General features: G+C 42.9%; 1 protein-coding gene across 1 annotated transcript; it reads right to left on the minus strand.

The window, feature by feature from the left end:
* Window positions 1–9,836: 9,836 nt before the first annotated feature.
* On the minus strand, window positions 9,837–25,239 carry Ppp1r36 (protein phosphatase 1, regulatory subunit 36). Its single transcript, XM_013013792.1, has 11 exons — window positions 25,163–25,239; window positions 24,559–24,623; window positions 22,223–22,309; window positions 21,050–21,147; window positions 20,888–20,954; window positions 18,014–18,112; window positions 13,683–13,817; window positions 12,245–12,302; window positions 11,623–11,801; window positions 10,986–11,174; window positions 9,837–10,078 (listed from the first exon to the last, which is right to left on the minus strand). Exons 1-11 carry the CDS (start codon window positions 25,220–25,222, stop codon window positions 9,898–9,900), a joined length of 1,218 nt encoding a protein of 405 aa, XP_012869246.1. The 5' UTR covers window positions 25,223–25,239; the 3' UTR covers window positions 9,837–9,897.
* Window positions 25,240–25,378: the final 139 nt, after the last annotated feature.

Below are 25,378 nucleotides of genomic sequence, written 5' to 3' on the forward strand. Positions count from 1 at the left end.
CACAAACATATTCTAACCTTCATGAGGCAAATTGTCATTATTGTAGTCTATAATGTTTGTGAATTCTATGAGCTTTGACAATACAACTATTTCTTCCACACTGGGTGATATGTACATTTCTTTCCTTTTGCTTAGTATAAGCTGTTCCCTCTTTCCCTTTCACTCCCTTCCTCCCATCGCTGCCCTTGAGTTGTTTAGTTTGTTTTCATCAATGTCCAGTGCAGCTGATGAGCCCTCTGTTGTATGTTTTCCCATTTCCCTCTGATTCTGTGCCTTCCTCCTAGCTTCCCTCAGATGTGCATATATATATATATATATATGTATATGTATATACCATATATGTGGTCAAGAACATAGAGTCATTTAGAAATGATACAACAAATTGAGGGGAGGTCCTTTGTTTCCTGAGTCCTGTTTACTTTGTCATATCTCCTTGCATTTTGGATTTAACATCCACATATCAGGCAGACCATGTGCCATTTGTCTCTCTGCTCTTGGCTTACCTTGCTCAACACGATTTGTTCTAGTTCCATCCATTTTCCTGTGAATGCCATTATTTTGTCCTTTCTAATGGCTGCATAATATTCCATTGTACATAGGTAACACAATTTTTGGATCCATTCGTCTGTAGTGGGGCATCTGGGTTGTTTTCATATCTTGGATATTGTGAACAGTACTGCAATGAACATGGAGGTGCATGGGTCCTTATATCTGGTTCCTGTTGCTCAGGGTAGATGACTAGGCGTGGTATGGCTGGGTCATAGGGGAGGTCTATATTTAGTTTTCTGAGGTACCTCCAGACTGCTTTCCAAAGTGGTTGTATTAGTGTACTGTATTAGTGTACATTCCTACCAGTAATGCAATAGGGTTCCTCTTTCTCTTCATCCCTGCCAGCATTTGTTGTTGGCTGAATTTAGGATGTGGGCCATTCTGGTGGTAAGGTGGTATCTCAGGGTTTTTTCTATTTGCATTTCCTTTACAGCCAGAGATGATGAACATTTCCTCCTGTGTTTCTTTGCCATTTTTGTCTCTTCCTCTGAAAAGTCTCTCTTTAGCTCCCTTGCTCATTTAATGATTGGTTTGTTAGATTTGGGAGGGATTCGTTTCTTGAGTTCCCTGTATACAGTTGATATTAGGCCTTTGTCTGCTATATTGCTGGTAAATATTTTTTCCTAGTTAGTTGGCTGTCTTTCTAGTTTGGTAGCTATGTCTTTAGCAGAAACTTTTTATTTTAAGGTAGTCCCATTTGTTGATTCTCTCTCCAATTTATTGTGACCCTGAGACTCTGTTCAGGAAGTTCCTGCCTGTGCCTGTAAGTTCAAGTGTCTCTCTTACTCTGTCCTGCAGTAGTTTCAGACTTTCAGGTTTGATGTTAAGGTCTTTAACCATTGTGAGTTGATGCTAGTGCATGGTGACAGGCTAGGGTCCACGTTTAGTTTCTGCATGTGGCACCCAGCACCATTAGTTGAAGAGGCTCTGCTTCTTCCACTGTATGTCTTTGGCTCCTTTGTCAAATATCAGCTGACTATAGGTATGTGATTTTATTTCTAGATCTTCTAATCTGTTCCATTAGTCTTCGGGTCTGTTTTTGTGCCAATACCAAGCTATCTTTGTTATGGCTCTATAGTAGAGCTTGAAATCTGGTATCGTGATCCCTCCCACATTGTTTCTTTTGCCTAGAATTGCTTTGGCTATTCTAGGTCTTTCGTTGTTCCATATGAATTTTTGGATTTTCTCTATTTCAGTAAAGAACATCATTAGGATTTTGATTGTCCCTGATCTCTGTTACTCAAAGTTAATAATCTACCACTTTGACTCACAGCTCCACTTCCAGTTTTCTGGTGGTTAATTGAGTCTCAGGGACTTTCCTGGGCTGACTTCAAATTTTGATATCAGATCTCAGCCTCCTGAATAGCAAGGATTACAGGTGTGAACCACTCACACCCATCCTCCTTTTTCATTATGTAACATATAATAATATGTATTTACCTGGATAATATTCCTTTTTTGCCCTTTCTGAGGCTTGAACTCTGGGCCTGGGCACTGTCCCTGAGCTTCTTTTGTTCAAGGCTAGTGCTCTACCACTTGAGCCACAGTGCCACTTCTGGCTTTTTCTCAGTAGTTTATTAGCAAGAAGAGTCTCATGGATTTTCCTGTCCGGGCTGGCTTCACACCACAATCTTCAGATCTCAGCCTCCTGAGCAGATAGGATTACAGGCATAGCTAATGGTGTCTGGCTAATATTCCCTTTTGTTTTTAATATTCTGTTACTATGACTTACTCTTCTCTACATTCTTGCTTTTCTTTCTTAAGGCAAGATCTTAAGAGAAAAAAATCTGTATTTCAGATTGCCTTGAATTCACAAGCCTCCTTCCTTGGTCTCTCAAATGCTGAGAGTATAGATATTGCACATGGCCTCCTCCTTCTTTTATACTTTTCTTTTTTGGGGGGGAGGGGGGTTCCAAGGCCAGGACTTGAATTTAGTACCTGATGCTTTTGCTCATTGGCTAGCACTCTACCAATGGAGCCACACCTCCAACCCCATCTTTCATACTTTTAATCTACTTATTTTTTTCAGAGTTTGAACTTGAGGCTTTGTGCTTGCTTGGTTTGCTGGCTAGGCTGGCACTCTACTATTTGAACCTCACCTCCAGCCTGACTTTTTGCTGGTTATTTTAGAGATGGAGTCTTGAGGAGTTTTCTGCAAGCCTGAGTCTTTCAGTTCAACTGCCTCAGCAGCTAATATTACAGGCAAGAACTACCAGCATCTAGTTGAATCTAGTCATCTCTATACTTAAAGTGTCCTTGTTATAGATAGTTATATAGCTAAGCCTGACTACTGTATATAGAGACCTGGGTATATGTGTGTGTGTGTGTGTGTGTGTGTGTGTGTGTGTGTACACAATGTGTGTATATATATATATACATATATATGTGGCATTCTTTGTGTTAATTTGGAATGGTTTAGACTATGTCAAATATTGCTACTTGTTTTTGTCACATCTCTTTCATGTTATTCTTTTTTTCACTGTCTTTTTTTATATTGAGTAAACTTTATTATCCTATTTTATTTTCACCGAAACTATTTTATTGAAAGTAATCTCATACCAACTAAGCCAAGTAAATGATTCACTTTTCTGTCACGAGAGACCTATTTTACTTCAATTAAAATATGAGCTTTAGAGCCCACCAAACCTATATCTAAAATTTGACTCTACTACTAACTGGTTGTATGCCTTTATCCACTTCATATCTGAAAGATTCTCTTTCTCCATTTGATACTTTTCAGAGCACCAAGTCAATTTAATGTCAATTTAAAGTGGTGCAACCTCAACATAGGTCTAGAATATAATAAATGCTTCTTTAATGTTATTTTCTTTTGGTTTAGTTATGTGATTGTTTTCTATACATCTCTGTTTCTAAAAGATTTAGGCATTGTCAAGGAGGTAAATACCTGCTCTGACTGCCATTACTGGACTTCCCTTCCTGAGTCTAGAGCAGACATTGCTAATCACAGAGATGTTCCTAAACACTCAGATACAATCTTTTCCTTCCTCCCTTTCCATTTTAAAAATGCAGTCTTTCAGTATTTTTTTGGTCAATAGGAGTCAAGCCATAGTAGTTTTTCTGTCTGTGTATGTACTGGGCCTGTAGTTGAACTCAGGGCCTGGGCAGTCCCTGGGCTTTTATTTTGCTCAAGGCTAGCACTCTACCACTTGAACCACAGTTCCATTTCTGGCTTTTTACTGGTTAATTGGGAATAAGAGTCTCAGACTTTTCTACTTGGGCTGGCTTAAAACTACAATCCTCAGATCTTAGCCTTCTAAATAGGTAGAATTACAGTCCTGAACCACCAGTACCTGGTAATAATATTTTTAAAGAACAACTATTGACTACCAGTACCAGAGGCTAACACATCAACCTACTCCATCTTTTTAATACATTTATTATTTTAATTGGGTCAAATCCCTCCCTTCTAACAACTTTTTGCTTCGTTCATTTGTTTGCCAAACCCTTCTTGAAAGGAATTGCAAAAGAAAACTTCTCTTTGTTCATCCCCAAGAATCCCAAAATGCTGAATCAATGAGGTTTTTATTTGGCACTGTGAAACCAAACACCCAAGAGGGGAAAGGGGTGGAAGTAAGGGGGGACGGCAGAGGTGGGGGGCAGGAGCTCTGGGCAGTTTCAACACATTCTCATTTCAGGGCCAGACACAGCATGTGAGGAGGGTGTGGCATATCCTGACAGGCACCAACCCTTCCTCCTGGGGTCTTGGGTATGGTTTAGCTCCTGGTGGACAAAGGGCCATCTGTCTTTTGCTTGGAACATGAGCCTTGACCTTGTGTCCTAGCAAAGCACTGAGCCTTCATTCAGCTGCCTCTCCCCAGCCCAGCACTGGGAGAAATTTCTTCCTGCCAATAATGCTGGGAGTTGCTGATGCCCGGGAGTATCTATGCTGCTCGGTCCCCCTTGAGATCCTTTTGCCAGTACTAAGACTTGAACTCAGGGCCTTGGTGCTGTCCTTGAGCCTTTCTATTCAAGGCTGGTACTCTAAAGCCACAGCTCTACTTCCAGGTTTTTTTTTTTGCTGGTTAATTGGAGATGTCTTCATGGACTTTCCTGCCCAGGCTGGCTTCCAACTGCAATCCTCACATCTCAGCCTCCTGAGTAGGTAGAATTACAAAGCCACTGGAGCCAATGGAGCCCAACTAGTCAGAATTAAACTGGAGCATTGTTGGCTCACACCTGTAGCTACTCAAGAAGCTGAAATCTGAGGATCAGGATTTGAAGCCAGCCCAGGCAGGAAAGTCCATGAGACTCTTATCTCCAATTAACCATTAAAAAGCTAGACATGGAAGTGTGTCTTAAGTTATACATTTGAATTCAAGTCCCAGGACAAAAAAAAACCCCGCTCCAACCCCATGTGGTGGCATTCACCTGTCACCCCAGTAACGTGAGAGGCATAGAGGGGCCTGCCTGGGCAAAAAGTGACCCAGCTGGGCACCAGTGGCTCACATCTGTAATCCTAGCTACTCAGATCTGCTAAGGATCACAGTTTGAAACCAGCCTGGGCAGGAAAGTCTGTGAAATTATCTTCAATTAACCTCCACTGGAATGGAGTCCTTGCTCAGTGGTAAAACAAAAACAGCTCAGGGTCAGTGCCCAGGCCATGAGTTCAAGCCCCAAGACTGGCAAAAAAAACTGATAAAATAACTAAAGCTGGGAATGTGGTTCAAGCAGTAAAGCACCTGCCTAGCAAGTACAGGTCCTGAGTTCAAACTCCAGTAGACCCAGTTCCAACTCCAGTAGTTCAAACTCCTCCCCCCTAATGCTCTCCTACCTCCACTACGCATCTGGGTTTCTGTTGGCCCTTGGTGACTTCCCCATGAAAAATCATCAGTGAAGATCTTTGTTCCCATAGCCATTTGCATCTGAAATAGGGCATCTATAACATGACATTAATAGAACTGTACCTGTTTCTTCTCTTTCTTGCCAGGCTATGACATCTCTGAAGTCAGGGACAAGTTGTTTGTGTTTCTAGGGGCCAAACACAGGCTCTCAATAATGGTTAGTTGAACTGAAGGGAATTTATCTGCATTAAAGTGGATCACTAACAGAACTCAGGTGTCAGTATGATCCACAGTATGTTGTGAACACTGTTAATATTGCTGTCAGAGTCAAAGGCCAAGGAACAAATCAGAGCCTCCTCCACATTTGAAACACAGCCATGTGGCTGACTTATGTACACCACAAGCAAGGCAGCTCCAGCCGGGAGAAGGGTGCAAGATTTCTAATTTTGTGATAGAAAAATGTGATAGAATGAGGCAGTTTTGAAAGTATGACTAAAATGATGACTGAAACAGGGAGCTGTTTAACATAGACATGGTGTGTTGTTGACAGACTTAAATTAGAGCTAGGAATTCAACCCTATGTTTAGGACAGTCTTTCACATGTCCAGAATAGTCTCAAGGAAACCCTCTGGGGACTCCATCCTGCAAATCTCCATACTTCGTGATAACTCAATAATCACTTGCCATACTGCACCCCAGACCAGCCTCCCTACAAACCTTGCTTCTCCAATTGGGAAACTGAGGCAGCTTGAGGCGAAGTAACTTACGCAAGAGCTCACGGGTAAGTGGTGGAGCTGGGACCTGAACTCAGGTGGCTGGATTCAGACTGTACATACTGCAGACCGGCACATGCTGTACACTAAGTTACCAGGCCTCTGAGCTGCCCCAAGCCAGCACTTCTTTGAATTCAGTGTAATCTGAAATTTTTTTTGTTGTTGTTGTTGTCGGTCATGGGGCTTGAACTCTGGGCCTGGGCGCTGTCCCTCAGCTTTTCAGCTCAAGGCGAGCGCTCTACCACTTGAGCTACAGCGCCACTTCCGGTTTTCTAGTGGTTTATTGGAATAGGAGTCTCACAGTCTTTCCTGCCCGGTCTGGCTTTGAACCGCAATCCTCAGATCTCAGCCTCCTGAGTAGCTAGGATTACAGGCGTGACCCACTGGTGCCCGGCTATAATCTGAATCTTTTCATATTCAGCCCTTAACTTCCTGTGTCCTCAAGTCCAAGAGAGCAGAACATATCCAACATTCTTCTGGTCATCTCGGTGTGAATACTTGAACAGTTATTTCTGAGTTTTCTTTCTGTAGGTAATTCCAGTTAGCTTTTAATTTCTCCATCTTCCCCTCTCCATATCTTGTTACTCCTATTTCTTTCTTTTTTCTTTTTCTTTTTCTTGTTTCTGTCGGTCATGGGGCCTGAACTCTGGGCCTGGGCACTGTCCCTGAGCTTTTCAGCTCAAGGCTATTGCTCTATTATTTGAGCCACGGCATCCCTTCCAGCTTTTTCTGTTTATGTGGTACTGAGGAATCGAACTCAAGGCTTCATGCATTCAAGTCAAGCACTCTGCCACTGAGCCACCTTCCCAGCCACCCCTATTTCTTTATACATTTTTTTTTTAAATAAAGATTTTCTAGCTGGGTGCCGGTGGCTCACGCCTGTAATCCTAGCTACTCAGGTGGCTGAGACCTGAAGATCGCGGTTCAAAGCCAGGCTGGGCAGGAAAGTCTAAGAGACTTTTATCTTTAATTAACCACCAGAAAACTGGAAGTGTGCTGTGGCTCAAGTGGTACAGCACTTGCCTTGAGCTGAAGAGCTCAGGGATAGCACCCAGGCCCAGAGTTCAAGTTCCACAACCAACAACAACAACAAATCCAAATTATAAGGCCTAAAAATGGATACAAATGTTCTCCAGTTAAGATCTTATCAATGTCATATATGGGAAAAGGTCTCAGGAGTTTTAGTTATCTTTTCCTCATTAATATTCCTAGCATTAGCCGGGCATGGTAGTACCTGCCTATAACCCCGATCCTTGGGAGGCTGAGGCAGAAAGATCAGGAGCTTGAGGCCTCTCCTGGCTACATAGCAGACCTTGTCTTAAGATAAAAATTCTAACACTGTGTTCCTTTGTCTCCTAGTACTTCTCCATTGCTGATTGATTTTGTGCTTAGGACAGTCTTTTTTAAACAACAGATCTTATGAGTCAATTCCAATCTCAAATTTGTGGCATGAATTGTGTTCTATTTTTAATTTGTCAAGGCCTGACTGGAAGGGTCATACTGAGTTTGGTTCTCGTTGCCTGGGGTGTTAGCAACTCCACCAAATTTGGTATCATCCACTCTACACAAGTTGCTGCTCTTAACTCTATCGTGTGGGTCACTGAAGGAAGTATTTATATAAACCTCTTTTCCCATAAATACACTTTTCTGGCTTCTAGATAGTTGGTGAGTGGTGAGCTGAGTTCATATTTTAATCCTTTCCAAGAACTGCAGTTGATTATCTGAACTGTACTCCTTCTTACGAAGAAACCATGGAGATTCATTTCCAAATCCAAAGAAATACTGAGGATAGGCCATGATTCAGTTGCTGGACAACCAAAGCTGGATTTATTCTAAATACAGGAGGGACAGCAATGCTCTTGGGAAGCAAAGGCTTGGCCTGGCGAGCTGGAAGCTACAGAGAAGGCTCTGCCTGCCCCCGGCCAGCTCCTGCACTGACATTCCTATTACTTACTGCATTCTGGTAGCCAGCCAGTGCAACTATGAACTGAAGAGTTGGATGCCTTTGAGAATAAGTTTCTTTTTTTTCTGAATGAAGAAAATAAGTTTAATTTCATTATCACACTATATAAAAAAACATGCTATGTATTAAATAACAAAATAAGAACATAAAATGAGGAAACAAGTTTTTAGTGTTTAAATCAATATTTCTAAGCCTAAAACATCACAAGAAAATAGTAACCCTTCTTTATGTTTGAAAAATCTTTAAAATATATTTATTATTATATTTTAAAATACCTGAAGCAAAATGAAACTGAGGAAAGTATTTGCAAGATATTAAAATCTAAACATGAATAAGATCATCTTATATAAAATCTACTTGGAACTTAATAAGAAAACATACCTAGATCTATGTCTACATATATCCATGATTACATATCTCTATATATATCTGTATATGTCTAGTCCTATATATACAATCTTCCTCTTTATCAAAAGGTTATGAATTGGAAGACATCTAATTACCACATAGCATTACTATCTCTTGCTTTATGTTTTCTATGTATTTAATAAGGATAAAGAAACATGGTGGAAATGGTCAGTCCTAGCTGAGTTAAATGCAGATTTTTTTTAATAGCTAACATTTCTAGTAAGTAATATACCACTGTTAAAGCAAGGCCTACATTTGTTCTTGTCTGAGCTTCCTTATACCTGGAGTTTATATCACTTCTTCATGCTTGAAAATCTTGTATATATATCTGGGAGACCCACTGAAGATGTTTGAGAATAGGTTTCTTTTTTTTTTTTGTCAGTTGTGGGGCTAAACTCTAGGCCTGGGCTAGTGCTCTACCACTTGAGCCACAGAGCCACTTCCGGCCTTTTCTGCTTATGTGGTGCTGAGGAATCAAACCCAGGCCCATATGCATATGAGGCAAGCACTCTACTGCCAAGCCAACTTTTCAGCCCGAGAATAGGTTCCTTATATTTTACATATTCTCTCTTAGAAAAGCAAAGACATATTTGTTACAAAATGAATAAATGAAAGAATAGATCATATATGCTAAGAGCTTTTCAGTGAAAGGGTTTTTTATATCTCAATGTCATTAATAATGAAGCTATGAGATTTAATGTTAAACTATTTTAGCTTGTCTTTTATGAAATTTTTTATCACATGTGTACCAAAGTTGCTTTCCCAATAGGCAAAGATACACTTAGAAATGAACAAAAGGCTTTGGTTAGAACACTAGCTAACTAAACCAGGAGTGGTAGCTCACTAGCTACTCAAGAGGCAGAAATCAGATAAATTTCTGAGGCCAACCCAGACAAAAAGTTTACTAGCCCCACATATCCATCATCCCTATATGCTGATGGCTAAGTTTGGGAGGATCGAAGTCCAGGCTAGCCTGAGGATCTAAAGCAAGATGCTATCTCAAAAATAAGCACAGCAAAAAAGGGTTAGCAATTTTTTTTTTCCATCGGTCATGGGGCCTGAACTCTGGGCCTGGGCACTGTCCCTGAGCTCTTCAGCTCAAGGCTAGTGCTCTACCACTTGAGCCACAGTGCCACTTCTGGATTTTTCTGTTAATGTGGTGCTGAGGAATCAAGCCCAGGGCCTCATGCATGCGAGGCAAGCACTCTACCACGGAGCCACCTTCCCAGCCCTATTGTTGAACTTTTAACAAAATAACTTGGGCTACACAAGAACTTGAACAAGCTTACAAGCTTAAAGATATTTTACTCATAATAATAATTAGTAGTAGTTCTACATGAATTTGGTCAAAAGTAGTTGAGTTCAGCAGTGGTAGGGAGGTGAGAGAGGGGAGTGCCCTGCGTCACTTGAGGCTTTGGAAGGACAGGGTGTGCAAGGCCGTGTCCAGGAAGTCCTGCACCTTCATGTTATTTCTCTCAATCAGGGAAGCATTTCTTCCCGATGGCTTCACGTTCTCTTCTGGATCAAGGGGGGTAAGAGTGTGCAGGTTGAACATGTATCGAGGCTCCCCCAGGATGCCAACTCTGTGAAGAGAATTATTGATACAGCTGAACAGCAAGGACAAAGATGAATGTACACAGTGTGGTTGCTTCTGTGGTGTGTGTGTGTGTGTGTGTGTGTGTGTGTGTGTGTGTGTGTAAGAAAGTGAAGACTAGCGATGGTAGGGAAAAACAAAGGAGGAGACAACAATGTACTCATTACCTTGCTCATAACCCCTCCTCCTCTGTACAGTATTTCACAGTAAAAAACTTATTAAAAAAATAAAGCTCTAAAAAAAAGAAAGTGAAAACTAATACACCCACTTTTTAAAAATTCTACACTTGCTTCCTTGAACTACCATAATGGTCTTAAACATAAATTGAAAACTAAACCCACAGTACCAGATTCTTCTAGCTCTCCCCACATTCTGCAAAATTATTATAGAAAACCCTCAGTTTTCTAGCAGAGGCCAAAGGACTGCAAGTTCAAGCATAGCCTGGGCTTTGAGAGTGTCCCAAACTCCACTATGATGAGAGAAGAAAAAAAGGAAGGAAGGAAAGAAAGAAAGAAAGAAGGAAGGAAGGAAGGAGAGGAGGGAGGGAGGGGAGGGAGGGAGGGAGAGGGAATGGAGGAGAGGAAGGAAGTCAGGGAGGGAGGGAAAGAAAAAGAGGGAGAGAGGTGGGGGAAAGAGGGAGGGAGGGAGGGAGCAGGAGGGGAAGAGGAGGGGAGGAAGAATGGGAAGAGGAAGGGGAGAAAATTTGCAGCCTTAAAGAGTATGTTGCCCTTCCCACCAGAAATTACGTGGAGAAGAGCGGGCAGTGTGGCGGAGGGCAATGGAGAAACAGGTGCTTTCATCTTTCTGGCACTGGAACAGGCCCCGAGCCCCGGCCCGGCCCCTGCCCCAGGCAGCAGTAGTCAGGACCCTCCAGTTTCTCTCTTTGGGCCACTCACACTGGCATGGGCACAGCTTCTGGACTGATCACATGCTTGGATGCGTAGGCGGGGGGTTTGGTGCCTGAGTGGTATTTTCTCTCAATGATATGCTGAGCTTTCTCTCTGAGAGATGGTAGCAGGGTAGACATGACTGGAGAGCGCATGTCCATGGCTTTTTTAATTGCTGGGCGTTTTGCCATCATTCTCCTGTGGGGGAGGGGAATAACATGTAGGTCACAATGTCCTATTTTTGACAAGCATTCTTTATTGTAGAAAAGTCAACAGGTCCTAACTGAACTCAACACAGTGGCATACGCCTGTAGTACCAGTTACCAAGGAGACTGGAGTAGGAGGCTTGCAAGGTTGAGGTAAGCAGAGGCTATAGAAAAAGACAAGAAGGGGCTGGGAAGGTGGCTCAGTGGTTGAGCGCTTGCCTTGCATGCCTGAGGCCCTGGGTTCGATTCCTCAGCACCACATAAGCAAAAAGAAAAAAGCCGGAAGCGGCGCTGTGGCTCAAGTGGTAGAGCGCTAGTCTTGAGCTGAAGAGCTGAGGGACAGCGCCCAGGCCCAGAGTTCAGGCCCCAGGACCAGACTCAAAAAAAGAAAAAGAAAAAGACAAGAAGTAGAGAGGGAGGGGAGGAAACAGAGGTCATACCTGAATTGTACCAAAGTCATACGTTTCTTTTCTCCTCCCAATTGTGCATCTTCACGCTTCCTTCGAGCAATGTTGAACATGTTGGTACGGAAAAGCCTTCCTACTTCATCCTCAATTTCTATCAAATTCTGACGTCTGAAGACAATCCAGGCTATGTGTGTACAGAAAGTATAAAAGGACTACAAAGAAAAAACAGAGTTTTGGGCTGGGAAGGTGGCAAGTGCTTGCTTTGCATGCATGAGGCCCTGGGTTTGATTCCTCAGTACCACATAAGCAAAAAGAAAAAAGCCGGAAGCGGCGCTGTGGCTCAAGTGGTAGAGCGCTAGTCTTGAGCTGAAGAGCTGAGGGACAGCGCCCAGACCCAGAGTTCAGGCCCCATGACCGGCAAAAAAAAAAAAAAAAGAAGAAGCATGTTCGCCTACTTCTCAAGAGACATGAGAGCACCATATTAACAATACCCAAATGACCAATTCTACTCAAACTTCAGCATAACCCCAAAGATAAATCACATAAGGTGTTTATGCAATATTCAGAATGCACATATTCCAGAGAAAAACCTGTCCAGGTTAGCTAATTCACACTGAAAAGAAGTGAGATAATGATATATACTAAAACCAGATACCCACTTATCAGCAACAAACATCCTTATCTTTTCTTCCTTAAGGAGCACCAAGAACAATCTGGATTCAAGAACATAACAATACCCAGAGCCAAGGAACTCACTGGTAAGAGTACTTTGTTCCATTTTCCCCCTATAGCTTTTTCTGTCTGTGGATGATGGGTAGTGAACCCTAAGATGTTTCTCTCTGTGATCCAATAGGCAAACAGATGACACTGCAGAAAAGTGACCAGTACTTCTTGGAATGAGCTGTGCTAACCAGAGGCAATTGCCTAATTTCAAACCTAACAGGTCCATTTAAAAGTCTGCATAAATGCCAGATGCCAGTGGATGCCAGAGATTATGAGGATCAGAGTTTGAAGGCAGCCTAGCCAGAAAGGTCTGTGAGTTTCTGTCTCCAGTTAACCAGTAAAAAGTCAGAAGTGTTGGTGTAGCTCAAATGATACAATATCAGTCTTGAGCAAAAAAAAAAAAAAAAAAAAAGCCAAGTGGGCATCAGGCCCTGAGTTCAAGCACCAGGAACCCTCTCCCAAAAGAACTTTTGTGCCCTTTAGGTAAATTCATTCTGAGTAAGCTATAAGGAAATAGCTCATGTGATTTGTATAAAGATATTCAATAGAAACATATTATATAACAGAAAAAATAGATGCATATAAATGGTCACCAAAAAATAAAGAACAGTTAAGCAAATGGGCCTACTACACACTACAGAGATGATCGCTGCCATTGGAAATGGCAATGAAAAGATTCTGTACTCAGAAGAGAGGAAGAAAGCACATAGGCACTACAGAGCACAGCCAAGTACACAGCAACAACTTATAAGTAAGCTTGCTGAAAATGTCAGGACATCGTGTACTGAACTCTTTGTCCAGCTGTTTGTTGTGGTTTTAGCTTCTGGCTCTAACATGGTGTGGCTCGTGGGCTTGTGAGCCTGATCGGATCTTCTGGGGCTAAGGACCGGATCTTTCTATGCTGTGATCCCAAATGGTCCTGTGATGAGTGTTCTTATTCTGTCTTAATTACATCTGTGTAGACATGATCACCGCAAGGTCGCTGGTGTCAACTCAGTACTCCCAGCTTGGCAGCCACCCCTCACAACTGAAAAATAAGCGGACACTGCACCCCCACCTCCACCCCACCCCAGCATGGGCAGTCACTCTGCCTCTGCCCTTGCCTGGCAGTAGAAATGTTGCCCAGCTGAGTGCAAGATTCCACTAAGCTATCGAGTTATTTAATCTCCCAATGGGAGCAGTGTTTAAGCTATCAGCCCAGACTCTGGAATTCCTTCCATAGACCCTTGGCTTCCCCAAAGTAGACATCACACGTGCTCAGATTCTCACTGAGCCCAATTATTCTGAACAACAGAAAGGGCAACAGTGTCTCCAGGCACCAGAAGTCAAATGGGGGAGGATCCTAAGGCTGTGATGACAAAATGACTCACTTTCCACAGGCCATGTGATGCCTGTCGGGCACGCTCAGGCCCAGCACCAGGGAACAGTATTTCTTTGCCAAGTATTTCTGGGCTGCTTCCAACTTACTCAAAACCAGCTCCAACTCTTTTTTCTCTACTAGGCCCCTGGGGGTGGAGGATGGGGGAGAAAAGAGAAAATTATGGGTTAATTGGGGCAAATATCTATACTTATGAGCAAAAATGTCAGTTTACTAAACTACTTTGAAAGAAATGCGCCTGAGTCAACAGACTTCATAGCTATCAATTTGTTCTACTCAAACAGTGATATCAACAAATTGTCCAAGTCCCTTGATAATTATCATTCACTGGAATGTGCATCTCAAGTTTTACAGTGAATTTTCACTTGTGTACACATTGCTATACTTTATGCCACCTAGATAACCTCAGTGTTATATATAACTAGTCCTACTTCTTCAGAACAGTTCAGCTAACAAGTTACTGTACACAGGGTGCTAAAGTAGCTGGTAGCTCAAGCTCCTGTGGTTTTGTTTTGTTGAATTACTAGTTTGGACTCGGGGCCTTGTTTTGCAAGGCAGGTGATCTACCACTTGAGCCACTCTACCAGCTCTTTACCTAGTTGATTATTTTTGAGATAGGGTCTTGCTTCATGCTCAGGCAGGCCTAGACTATGAGCCTCCTGTTTGTGCTTTTTTGTGTCACTGGGGTAACAGGCCCACATTACCACACCCCAACTATTATGCTTCCCTGGTAACTGGTATAACAGGTATGCCACTGTGCCCAGCTGTTGGTTGAGACAGAGCCTCATTAACCCTTTTGCCCAGGCTAGCCTGAAATCATGATCCCCTGATCACCTCCCAGGTAGCTAGGATTACAGGCTTGAGCCACTGTGTAGCCACCTGGCTACCTTCCTGCCTGTTTCTAAAGCAGCTTCAGAGACTCTGCTGCCTCTGCTTCCCCAGGGCCAAGGTGTTCTTTTCAGGTTTGGTGCACCATGTCTGAACACAGGCGTGTTCCCAGCATTCAGCCTACCTGTGCCAGTAGGAAAGCATTTACCTACCACCATTATGGGAACGTTGACATCAAATATAGTGAAATTGCTTTGCTATCAAAACACAGATGGAGTTCCAACTGAATTGCAAATGGACTCGCTAAAAGATAATCTGTTCTTAGGCTGCAGCATATCTAAAGCCTGAGTTTTAAAGTTTCTGCAGTGCAGTAGAATAGGGAACAATACTATTCACAATTCACTCCAATGCATAAATGCAATAAACTAAAATATAAAACAAAACTCTACTAGATTAGCAATAAACCTAACAAAACACAACAAGTTAGAAATGACCACATAAAATATAACAAGCCAGCTGGGTGCCAGTGATTCATACCTGTAATCCTAGCTACTGAGGAGGCTGAGATCTGAGGATCGCAGTTCAAAGCCAGCCCAGGCAGGAAAAGCCGTGAGCCTCTTATCTCCAATAAACCACTCAGAAAACCTGAAGTGGAGCTGTGCTCAAGTGGAAGAGTGCTTGCCTTGAGCTGAAGAGCTGAGGGACAGTGCCCAGGCCCAGAGTTCAAGCCCCATGACCCCACCAAAAAAAAAAAAAAAAAGCCAAAATGCCATCAAAGTCCACTAGGTCTGGTTCGGGGATACTTAGAACCCTCAGGCCTTTTAAGCCACAGCTGGCTGGGTTGTCGCCATGAACACACTTGACGCTTTCCTGCTGTGAAATGTCACCCTGAAATAACATTCCTGCTGTATATTATAAGGGCTTCACCTAGGAAGCAGCATTTGAATGATTTATTTGGTTCTTTTGTTTCTTTGTTTCCATTTCCTAGAATTCGTTTTGATAAATATTTTATATGATCAGAGGCACGTAGGCAGTGAGCCTTCGTATTCCTCCTTTGCTTTCACTGAGAGTCCTGTATGATTTATCATGTCTCCGTATATTTTAGATCTAGCTTCCACATATGAGAGAAAAACTCTGGGCCATTTGTCTCTCTGAGAGTGGCTTATCTTACTTAACATGATTTGTTCTAGTTCCACTCATTTCCCTGTAAATAACATAATATTCTTTCTAATAGTTGTGTAAAATTCCATTGTGTATAGGTACCACATTTTTTTTGATCCACTTATCTACTGAAGGGCATCTGGGCTTCACAAAACTTGCCAGAAACAGTTATCTATACATGAAATGTTCCTCAGCCTGCTTGGTTTTACACAAGAGTTTTGCATTTAAAAAAAATCTACAATATACACAAAATAATAATAAAAATAATGCTACTTCACAGATTTTCACTTATAAAAAAAAATCTACAGCAAATTAATGGTTCTCCCCACACTCCTAACAGCAAGCTCATTGGATTGGCTCCACGTGTTCTGGGGAGGGCAGTCTGCGTTCATGGAAAGTTCCATGGCTTGTACAAGGTCACCAAGTCTGAGAGGCAGCACTCTGCTCTGCACCCCAAGTTTCCTGATTTTTATTCAGGATGTAAGTCTCTGAGCCACCTCTGCCTAACGATATTAAGTTCTTTTCAAGTAGCACCAAAAAAAGCCTTGGAGTTTTTACTATGATGTAGGATGTCATTTTGACCAAACCCACTATTTAAAAAAAATTCTTGCCAGTTTCAGTGACTATAATTTAAACTATGTGAGAAGGAAGAATTTGGGAGGATCAAAGTTCAAGCCCCACAACTGACAAAAATAAACAAACAAACAAAAAGGTAAAAAAGGCGATAGGAATGTGGTTAAAGCAGTGCCTGCCTAGAAAATGCTAAGGTCCTAAGTTCAAACCCTAATAACATCCCTCCCCCCCAAAAAAAAAAAAACCTTAGCTTTTTGTATTAAATGCTTACAAGTCCTTTAGCAAGAATTTTGTAAGCATAAAAAGCACATAAAGGGGGCTGGGAAGGTGGCTCAGTGGTAGAGCGCTAGTTTGAGCTGAAGAGCTGAGGGACAGCCCCCAGGCTCAGAGTTCAGGCTCCACGACCGACCAAAAAAAAAAAAAAGTAAAACAGCTCATTACTATATTTCTAGTATTAACACATTTGCTGCAAAGCTAATCAATAGAGTCATTGGGGCAAATAAAATAAAATTCATCTCAGTGGGTGCCAGTTGTTCATGCCTATAACCCTAGCTATTCAAGAAGCTAAAATCTGGGGCTGGAAGGTAGCTCAGTGGTAGAGCGCTTGCCTTGCATGCATGAGGCTCTGGGTTTGATTCCTCAGCACCACACAAGCAGGAAAGGCCAGAAGTGGTGCTGTAGCTCAAGTGGTAGAGCCCTAGCCTTGAGCTGAAGAGCTGAGGGACAGCACCCAGGCTAAGAGTTCAGGCAGCAGGACCAACCGAAGGAAAAAAAGAAGGTGAAATCTGAGGACTGAGGATTTTTTTTTTGTTTTGTTTTTTTGTTGGTAGTGGGGCCTGAACTCTGGGACTGGCGCTGTCCTTCAGCTCTTCAGCTCAAGGCTAGCGCTTTGCCACTTGAGCCACAGTGCCACTTTTGACTTTTTCTGCTTATGTGGTACTGAGGAATTGAACCCAGGGCCTTATGCATGCAAGGCAAGAGCTCTACCACTGAGCCACCTTCCCAGCCAATTATAATCCAGGATTGAGGGCTGGGAAGGTGACTAGTGGTAGAGCGCTTGCCTTGCATGCATGAGGCCCTGGGTTCAATTCCTCAGCACCACATAAGCAGGAAAAAAAAAGCCGGAAGTAGCTCAAGTGGTAGAGCGCTAGCCTTGAGCTGAAGAGCTAAGGGACAGCACCCAGGCCCAGAGTTCAGGCCCCACAACCAGACCAAAAATAAAAAATAAGAATAATCCAGGATTGAGGTTTTAAGCCAAGCCTGGGCAGACGTATCTGAGAGACTCTCATCTCCAATTAACCAGCAAAACTTGTTAAGAAATCAAAGTAGTAAGCTAGACACTATCAGCTCACACTTGCAATCCTAGTTACTCAGGAGACTGGGATCTGAGGATTGAGGTTAGAAGACAGCCACAGCAGACAAATCTGAGAGATGATTATATCCAATTAACCAGCAAAAAGCAGGAAGTGGAGCTGTGGCTCGAGTGGTAGAGCCCTAGACTTGAGCAAAAGAGCTAATGACAGCACCTTGTCCATCAGTTCAAAATCTAATTATTGGGCAATACTGGTCTATTTCAGCTAGAATATTTTGTTAGATAATACTCATATGAGTCATTCGGTGACTTTAAAGACAGGCAAAAACTTCCCATGTAAAATAACCCTCTGTATACCTGTTTTGTTTTTTTTTTTTAATTCCAGCATCCTTTCACCCTTGATAACTGTCAATGATAAACTTTAAAACACACTGCAAAATCTTACTTACACCATATAGCTTTTGGGTTTCTTTTCCAGTGAGTTTTTTTCCAAGTAATGAGATAAATAGTATAATAATGCCATGAGGAAACTGTCAAGATTCTTATTTCTATGGAGAAATTAGAAAGAAAAAAAAGAATTTACAATTTAAAATTTTATCTCTGAATTCTTTTTTTTTTTTTTTTTGGGTCTGGTCGTGGGGCCTGAACTCTGGGCCTGGGCACTGTCCCTCAGCTCTTCAGCTCAAGGCTAGCGCTCTACCACTTGAGCCACAGCGCCACTTCCGGCTTTTTTCTTTTTGCTTATGTGGTGCTGAGGAATCGAACCCAGGGCCTCAGGCATGCAAGGCAAGCGCTCTACCACTGAGCTACCTTCCTATCCCTATCTACTGAATTCTTGATGATGCAAGACATCTGATTTTTACCTTAAAAAAGCAAATTTGAGATAGACATTAAATTCTAATAATTGTGCTTATTGTTGTTTTTATTATGTAAGTAATATTTCTATTGTCTTAAAAATGCACAGAAATGGGGCTGGGAATGTGGCTTAGTGGTAGAGTGCTTGCCTAACATGCATGAAGCCCTGGATTTTATTCCTCAGTGCCACATACACAGAAAAAGCCAGAAGTGGTGCTATGGCTCAAGTGGTAGAGTGCTAGCCTTGAACAAAAGCAGCTCAGGGACAGTGCCCAGGCTCTGAATTCAAGACCCAGAACTTTGCAAAAAAAAAAGCAACAACAAAAGGCACAGAGATGTATGAAGTAAAACCCCCACCTCTCTGTCATCATTCTATTAATTAATGTCACAACTACTATTAAGAGTCTAAAATCGAGGGGTGCTGATGGCTCAAGCCTATAATCCTAGCTACTCAGGAAACAGATCTGAGACTCATGATTCAAAGCAAACTTGGGCAGGAACAACATCCATGAGATTCTTATCTCCAATTAACCACCAGAAAACTCTAAGTGGTGTTTGGCTCCAGTAGTAGAGCACTTGCCTTGAGCTGAACAGTTGAGGGACAGCATCCAGGCCCACAGTTCAAGCCCCATGACCAACAAAAAAAAGAAGAAGAGTCTGAAATGAAACCAGGTGTGGCTCACACCTGTAATCTTAGCTACTGGGAAGGCTGAGATCAAGAGGATGATAGTTGGAGGCCAACGAAGACACAAAGTTCACAAGACTCCATATCTCAACCACCAACTGGGAATAACCCTATGTATCTGTCATCCCAGCTACAACAGGAAGTGTAAATAGAAGGAAAATAGTTCAAAGCTGACAGGGAGATAAAACAAGACCCTATTTCAAATAACAAGAGCAAAAAGCAGAGGCATTCACATATAACATTCTCTCTTACCAACATATATGTGTGTGAAGATAGGCCTTTAAAGCTCTTGGTTTTTTCTTGACAATAAATAGTATATTGCTATAGGCATGATCCTTTGCAATTTGCTTTTGCCAGTTAGAGCAAATGGACTCTCTTCTACAATCTTATGTATAAACCTTCCTTATTCTGTTCAACAGCTGAATATAGCATTTGCATAGTAAATTATTTAACTGGTCCTCTTCTTGATGCATAGGTATTTTAAAATAGTAAAGGTATGGAAGTAAAGGCATGTCTCAAATACTAGAGAGCCAGCCTTGAGCAAAAAAAATTACAGACAGAAGTGAAATTGCTAGAACATAGAGCTTGTGCACATTAAATGTGTATGTCTTGCTTTCCAGAAACACTGCACTGATTTAAAATGATAGGTCATTTTTTAAAACTTTTTTTTGGTGTGCCAATACTGGGACTTGAACTCAGGGCTTTGTATTAACTCAGCTTCCTTCCTCATTGCTAGCATTCTCTTACTTGATCCACGCCTCCAGTCTAGCATTTTTGCTGGTTAATTAGAGATAGAGTGTCTCAGATATTTTTCTACCTGGGCTGGCTTCACACCTCAATCCTCCATGTCTTAACTTCCAAGAAGACCTAGGGTTACAGGTGTGAGCCATGGGCATTTGGCCGGATTTTTCTTTTTCAAGATATTAATGGCTACTTGTCTTTGGTTGGGTTTCCCCAGAACAGACCCTGAAGCAAAGACTGGAGGGTAAATAGTTGATGGGGTAGTTGATGGGGTAATAACCTTGCAAAAATCAGCTGGGGAGTAGAGAAATGAGACAGGGCAGGGAAGAAGCCTGTGAAAGGGTGCTAACTAGTTATCACCACAGACAAATGGGAGTCCATCCTACCACAATAGGATGGGAGATGCCACACAAAAAACATTTGGATATTTGCCTGTTGACTCCTCCTCTGACATGGCCTCCACCTGCTCTGCCCTGTGCTCAGGATGACCTTGCTCCTGTGGTGGAACAGGGCCTTCCAGGCTCAGTCTGAGATGTTCACCACAGGCAGCCTTCATGTGAGTGCATAATGGCTCAGAGGATGCGGAGGACTGCCAATACCTTGGGTACCCAATGCTCACGGAACACTCACAGTGGAGGTGCCTCACGAGGCACATACTGCTATGTAAAGGACACCCTGTTCCTTCCCAATTTTGTAGCTGAAGAACCGATGTTTACGAAAGGTAAAGAAACACTCTGAGTCATATAGGTACTCAGTGAATCTACAAAGTATTACTGGCAGACAAACTGCTCCCCAGCAACTGGATATATCTTTGGATGTTTAGACTGCACTTTGTATGGACTCCGACAATGTACTCTCTGCACTGTGTGATCTGGGACTAGGGGGCTTCTATGACTTCGGACTGCCTCTCCCGGATCCTGACCCAGCGCTGAGAGGAACCTTGAGCTTCTTCTCTAAACATCATTCTATCATCACTTATCAGACAAAAATGACTGCAAAAGAAAAAGGGAAGAAAGAGATACAGAGTTCAAGCATGACCTACCTCAGAAATGTGGTAAAAGAACAGATCCGCTGCATCTCAGTAGCTTCTAATGAAAGTAAAGCAACAACTGAAAGGAGAAAAGACAGACAATTAGAGGAGAGACAATTAGAGAGATGGGTTGTTCAAAATCCAGTAGCATCTGTGAGGAGGAAAGTGTCTCACATTTAACGTCGTCCAGTGTGACGGGCCCCTGATGGCTTCGCTTCTCCAGGGCTTTTGATGACTTGTCCTCTCTTGAAGGATGCCTTTTATCTGTTAACCTGGTTTGGAATATAACAGTCTCTAGTAGGGTTTGAAAAGATTTTAGTTGTATCTAAATCTATCCTGAGGTGCATGAAGCATGGATTCAAAAATAATGAGATCCTTGGGCTGGGAATATGGCTTTGTGGTAGAGCACTTGCCTAGCATGAAGTCCTGAGTTTGATTCCTCAGTATCACATAAACAGAAAAAGCCAGAAGTGGTGCTGTGCAACCACTAGCCTTGAGCACAGAGAGGCTCAGAGACAGAGCCTAGGCCCTAAGTTCAAGCCCCAGGACTGGCCAAAAAAAAAACAAAGAGAGAAAAAGGAGGGGGGTTTATGACTGTTCTGCATGGACCTCATTGAATATAGATCATTCCACAATGTACTTCATTGAACATTATATTTATGACATCAGGGTAGGGGGCATGCATACTGGCTGATACAAATGTAAGCATAAACTGCATCTGAACTAGATCATTTAAATCATGTATAGAGCTGCAGATGGAGCTCACTGGTAGAGCACTTATCTTGCATGTGTGAGGATCTGGATTCAATACCCAGAATCACTGAATAATCATTTAGTTCTGATGTAGTTACCAGTTTCAGATTTATAAACAAAAACAAAAAAGCTGTACGAAATGAAAGTAGTGAGCCAGGTGCCAGTGGTTCACAACTATAATTCTAGCTACTCAGTAGGCTGAGATCTGAGAATCCTGGTTCAAAGCCAACCCAGACAGAAAAAAAATCTGTGAAAGTCATCTCTAACAAACCAGCAAAAAGCTGGAAGTGGGGCTGTGGCTCCAGTGGTAGAGCACCAGCCTTGAGTGAAAAAGCTAAGTGACAAAGTGCCCAGGTCCTGAGTTCAAGCCCCAATACTAGCACAAGAAATAAACAAATGAAAATAGCCGTTATAACAGAGACACACTGGTAGGGACTATTTGTAATTCGCATCAAAACTCTGCATTTTTTTTTCTTTGATAGGGTTTTGCACTCTCAGTCTAGGGTGCCTGGGGTCTGTAGCATATGTAAAGGCTTAAGAGATTCCATCGAGAAGCACAGTCAGCCGCACTGGATGGATGAGAAGTCAAGCCACCTTTCTGCAGCTGAGCCATCCATTTCAGCAAAGTGAATTGCTTTGCCTTTCTTTCCTTTTTCCCTGTATTCTATCGCAGGTACAAAGCTGCAAAAGAAATGGAGATAATCAGGAACTTGAACCCTTCCCAAGGGGAAACTAATCACATGATCAGCAGAGTCTGTGTCTCTGCAGTGCACAGCAGCACCCATCTATCACCTTAGGGACCATTAGCTGGGGGAAGATTAGAGCTTCACTTTTACATCCAGCCTATAAGCCTTGGCAGCCTCCAGACCACCACCATTCACAAAACATTTCTATTTGAAATCTCAAAATTAAAAAAAAAAAAAAACGTATCTAGTATTTGTTATGGAGCCAGGAGCTTTTAGATACAAGCTCCCTTCTTCCCTTCCCTTCCTTTCCACCTCTCTCCTCTTTCCTCCCCTTCTTCTTTTCCTTTCCTTTCCTTCCTTTTCCTTTCCTTCTTCCTTTCCTGCTCCTTTTCTCCCCCCCTTTCATTCGTGTGTGTGTGTGTGTGTGTGTGTGTGTATACTGGTTCTGGGTGCTATCCCTGAGCTTCTTTTGTTCAAGACCAGCCTTCTACCATTTGAGTCACTGCTCCCCGTCCAGCTTTATAGTGGGTAATTGGAAATAAGGGTCTCATGGATTTTCCTGCCAAGCTGGCCTCGAACCATGATCCTCAGATCTCAGCCTCCTGAGTTGCTAGAATTATAGGCATGAGGCAGTGGTACCCTTGTACCTTCTCTTTCCTTTTCAGACCATTGGCACCTAGTTTGCAGTAGATGATTTCTAAGCTTTTCATTCTTTCTGGTGTTTCCCCTATTGTTGTCTACAAGGAATGGGTTCATGAATGGGAGTGTGCTTAAATACTTGGGGTGGAAGCAAGAAAAAAAAAAGGAATGAGGAATGTGGCACAGTGAAAGAGTGCTTGCCTAGCATGCATGAAGCTCCAGGTTTAATCACTCAGTACTACATAAACAGAAAAAAGCTAGAAGTGGTGCTGTGGCTCAAGTGGTAGAGCAGTAGCCTTGTACAAAAAGAAGCTTAGGGAGGCTGGGAAGGTGGCTCAGTGGTAGAGCGCTTGCCTCACATGCCTGAGGCCCGGGGTTCGATTCCTCAGCACCACATAAACAGAAAAAAGCCAGAAGTGGCGCTATGGCTCAAGTGGTAGAGCACTAGCCTTGAGCTGAAGAGATGAGGGACAGCGCCCAGGCCCAGAGTTCAGACCCCACGACTGGACCCCCCCCAAAAAAAAAGAAAGAAAAAAGAAGCTCAGGGACAGTGCCTAGGCCCTGAGTTTAAGCTCCAGGACTGCCCCCCTCCCAAAAAAGAGAGCTATCTTCTGTATCTGTATAGTTGTGCATTGCTAGAATTTTTATAAGAATATGCCAGTTTATTACATAACTGAAAAAAGTTGACAGATATAGAGGAAGAAATATGAGTAGTGTCTACTGACCATTTAGAAAGTATTCAATAAAATCTTCAAATCTCTGAAGCATTTTGACATATTTCAATAGCTCTTACTGGATGTCTATAATGTACAGATATTTTTTTACCATCTGTTCTTTATAAATTGTTTTTTGTTTGTTTGGTTTTGGTTTTTTTGGGTCATGGGCCTGAACTCTGCACCTGGGCGCTGTCCCTCAGCTCTTCAACCCAAAGCTGAAGTAGCTCTACCACTTGAGCCACAGTGCCACTTCTGGCATTTTTCTGCTTATGTGGTGCTGAGGAATTGAACCCAGGGCTTCATACATGCAAGGCAAGCAATCTACCACCCAGCCACCTTCCCAGCCCCATCTGTCCTTTAATATAACCATCCTAAACAAGACAAAGTGGTGTTGTTTATCCTTGAACCATTAATGGCCAAGGCCATTAATTTCCAATCAGGCAAAAGCAGCTTGGGGTCATCCCAGCTCCACCCAGCAGCTCCAATCTCTAGAAACACCCCTGCTAAGTAAATGTGGAATGAAATATTATCTTCCTGGATTTAAATCATCTTGGTCACTTCTGAGCTGTGTGAAAATATGTCTCTACACTTTCCTCAAATCGACTAGCCCTTTAAAACCTCTTTCCTTTTCTGTAAACCATTCAACCTGCAGCGGTTTCAAAGGCTGGTTAAACAGCCTGTGACTGACACAGTAACTGGTTCCTAGGAAGCTGAGATGGTACTGATAGAAAGTGAGCTTTCAGAGGCTGTGCAGCACAGTGAGCATCTCAGATGGGGGAATTTCACCCCAGTTTCATTATCCTTTATGCTCTTATCTATTGCTTCATCTTTTTTCATCCCAAGCACAAGTCTTTACAAAAGCTTGAGTAAAGTTTTGCATAAAATTTACCTTCTGAATTCGAGGGTTTTGGTGTCATCTTTCCAGTACCACGTCCCTAATCGTAATCCCAATTGCTGAAAGATGAAATAATTGTAGCAAAAATAAAATTTCACAATCCATATACACAATAAGCCATTACTAATCCCTAGCAGAATCTTTGTGTTTTTACCAAACCAGGACTTTAACCTTTTTGTCTTTAGGCATGACTTCGGGTGAGGGGGAGGGAGGGGGGACCCACCTGTACCAAGGAAGCAAGGTAGGAAAAGGAGAAGGATGAGGGGGGCCGATGAACAGAGAGAGGAAGGGTAAGTGAATGCAGTCATCACATTATTCGAGGTACATATGTAAAAGTGGAACTAGGTGAATTGAGGGGATGGGTGAGTTGGGAGAGAAGGGGCTAAGGATGGCCGGGGTGACATTGAACTCGCAGCTAGCTTGTACTCACAAACATGTTAAATCCTCCTCTTGAGGAGGAGGGGGAGGGAGAGCTGAGAGGGGATGGAAAGGGAGGAGGAAAATTTAGACTGCACGGAGCTCAAGGCCTTTTCGACAAAATTAACCTGTCCAAGGGGGCCTCCACGTCGCCCTTAGTGAGTGGGAGAGGGCGACCCACCGATTTGTCCTCTACGATGATCCCGCTCGGGGGAGGAGGCCTGGTCTTCAAGTAGCTCATCGGGGACGCAGACGACCCGGGGGGCCGGACCTCAGTTCTGGCCGGTTGCCGAGTTCACCCCTCTCCGCCTGTCCTCGGGGTCCGCGGGCTCAGGACGCGCGACGACCCGCCGGGGGACGGGGCAAGGGCGCTCCGCTGGGCCGAGGGGTTCTGGGC

This window comes from Dipodomys ordii, unplaced genomic scaffold (genome assembly GCF_000151885.1).
Source record: "Dipodomys ordii isolate 6190 unplaced genomic scaffold, Dord_2.0 Scaffold2, whole genome shotgun sequence".
Taxonomy (NCBI): domain Eukaryota; kingdom Metazoa; phylum Chordata; class Mammalia; order Rodentia; family Heteromyidae; genus Dipodomys; species Dipodomys ordii.